We start from the raw sequence: 2201 nt of genomic DNA on the forward strand, positions 1-2201 counted from the left end.
ATTAATAATAGTTATTATTATTATTTATTTATTAGGAAGGTGGTCTTTATCCACAGTTATATCAGGGGCTACAATTATTAATTAGTTGCTATACTAGAAAAACAACAAACAGAGAAAACACAAGGTAATAACAATAAACAAACAAACAAATAAATAAATAAATAAATATTATTATTAATTCAGTCCCACTAGATGCTGTACTCCTGCTTCCTCCACCTCTACAGTATCAACTGGTATTAGCCACTCCTTAGCCACACCTACTGCCCCGCCCCCTACTCGCAGAGGCTCCGCCCAGTACAGGCAGTACAGGTGTCTATTAGCGTCTGAGGTGGTTCATTTAATGTGTCTAGTACCAGTATTCTTCCATCATCTGGACTCTAATAATGGTAACGTGTTACTATAAATAGAGTAATGTGTTACTTTGTGTTACTAAAAATAGAACACAGAACAATAGTAAAATAATATTTTCATGAGCACGTCAAACACTGGTTCACATTTTTGAGAAGCAATCTTCATCAGTTTTGATGAGATTTGGCCAAAGAACAAAGACTATAGCTTACGGTTTTTGGCCTGATTTTGGAGCAACTTTAAAAAATCTAGATTGAATTGAAATCACCTCAAACTTACTATGCAGCATAAATACGTGTACATGTATATGTGATTATTATTATTGTTACTATTAGGTGTACTGGAGATGGTATCAGTGGCTACTAATGATACTAACATTGGTAGTGTCATTAACCACATAGCCTGGAGGATACAGAGCAATGGAGTGAGAGAATACATGTACTGTATAGCAAGTAATTTTGGAGGAGATGAAATTTGGTGAATTGCTAAATTTTGGCGGATTTTAATTTGGTAAATTTGTGGCCATGTGCCATTGAGCATGCGTATAATGGCTCAAAATGGCGGATTTTATTTTGGCGAATGGCTATCAAAATACCAAATTTGCCAAATTTAATCCCCTCCAAAATTGCCCGCTATACGGTATCTGTATACCAGTTTTATTGCATTCTTATAATGTTACTATTCAATCTCATGAATTTCATATTGCAATATACAATACAATACAGACTACCTATACTGTACTACTATAATAATGAAATACATGTATATGTATCTGTCATATCCTCACCTCCTCCATTACCCCAGGGTGATGTGTGGGATCTTTATCATGAAATAGCCACTTACCTGTTACAAGCTACCACCACTAACGTATTCTCTAAGAGACACCACAACAGGTCACTGACTGTCCATCAGAAACAAACCAGTCACTCATCACCAGTCAAATCAGCCTCTTCTCAAATATTCCAAGTACATTATACATGTACATGTATTAATCTATTTAATTAATTACTCATTACCTATTCATTAATTATTCATTAATTACTCATTAATTATTCATAGGTCCCCAGGCGGTCCTCCTCCCCTGTCCCTCCCCCCAGGCGTGTATCATCAGCTGGTCCATCAGTACCCACTGGGAGGAGACAGAGGACAGCACTTCAACCTGGTATGATGTATAGTGTATATGTAATTTATTTATTTCTTTATTTGTTTGTTTGTTTATTTATTTGTTTATTTATTTATTCATACATTTATTTATTTATTTATTTAGAATTAGGTGATAAAGTCTTATGTGCACCTGAAGTATGTCATTAATTTTAAATTAATTATTCATTATTATTATTATTATTATTATTATTATTATTATTATTATTATTATTATTATTATCCTTCAGAGGATGGCTAGGATAGTAGCTCTACCAGAGCCTCATGTTGCTGTCCTTCAGCTCACCGAGGTTAAAGGAATCTCAGGGGGCCCCCCTGACTCATATTTCTACACTGATCCAAGGGGTCTGGTGTGGGACAGTAGATTGGGTCACTGGTCTAAGGATGAACTGGGGTCTGATCTCAGTGTAGGGAGACTGCATACTGGTAAGGAATATATATAGGGGATGATACATGTTATTGAATCAATGCTACAGTTGGTTCTTAAAAGATGTACATGTACATCTACAACTTTATGCCTCTTTGGTGTTACTAATAAAAAAGTTGGTATTTTTGAAATGACTTTTATCTATACATTGCAAGTTCTTATGTTCAAACTTATGCTATGTCCTTATATTATTCACCTATTATAAAGCATTTACATGTATGTACATGTGTATGTAGATAATCTGTGGAAAGTACCGTATTTCCTT

The 2201-nt window shown here is 34.7% G+C and overlaps 1 protein-coding gene across 1 annotated transcript in view; it reads left to right on the forward strand.

Moving 5' to 3' along the window:
- LOC109585327 (uncharacterized) overlaps positions 1–2201 on the forward strand; it is a 32133-nt gene that overhangs the window by 12696 nt on the left and 17236 nt on the right. The window contains exons 13-19 of the mRNA XM_020001344.1: positions 36–124; positions 184–386; positions 684–772; positions 1153–1314; positions 1408–1510; positions 1616–1647; positions 1740–1935. Of these exons, the coding sequence (XP_019856903.1) occupies positions 36–124; positions 184–386; positions 684–772; positions 1153–1314; positions 1408–1510; positions 1616–1647; positions 1740–1935 (874 nt within the window). The remainder of the gene's footprint in view (positions 1–35; positions 125–183; positions 387–683; positions 773–1152; positions 1315–1407; positions 1511–1615; positions 1648–1739; positions 1936–2201) is intronic.

This window comes from Amphimedon queenslandica, unplaced genomic scaffold, assembly GCF_000090795.2.
Source record: "Amphimedon queenslandica unplaced genomic scaffold, v1.1 AMPQUscaffold_13084, whole genome shotgun sequence".
Classification (NCBI taxonomy): Eukaryota; Metazoa; Porifera; class Demospongiae; order Haplosclerida; family Niphatidae; genus Amphimedon; species Amphimedon queenslandica.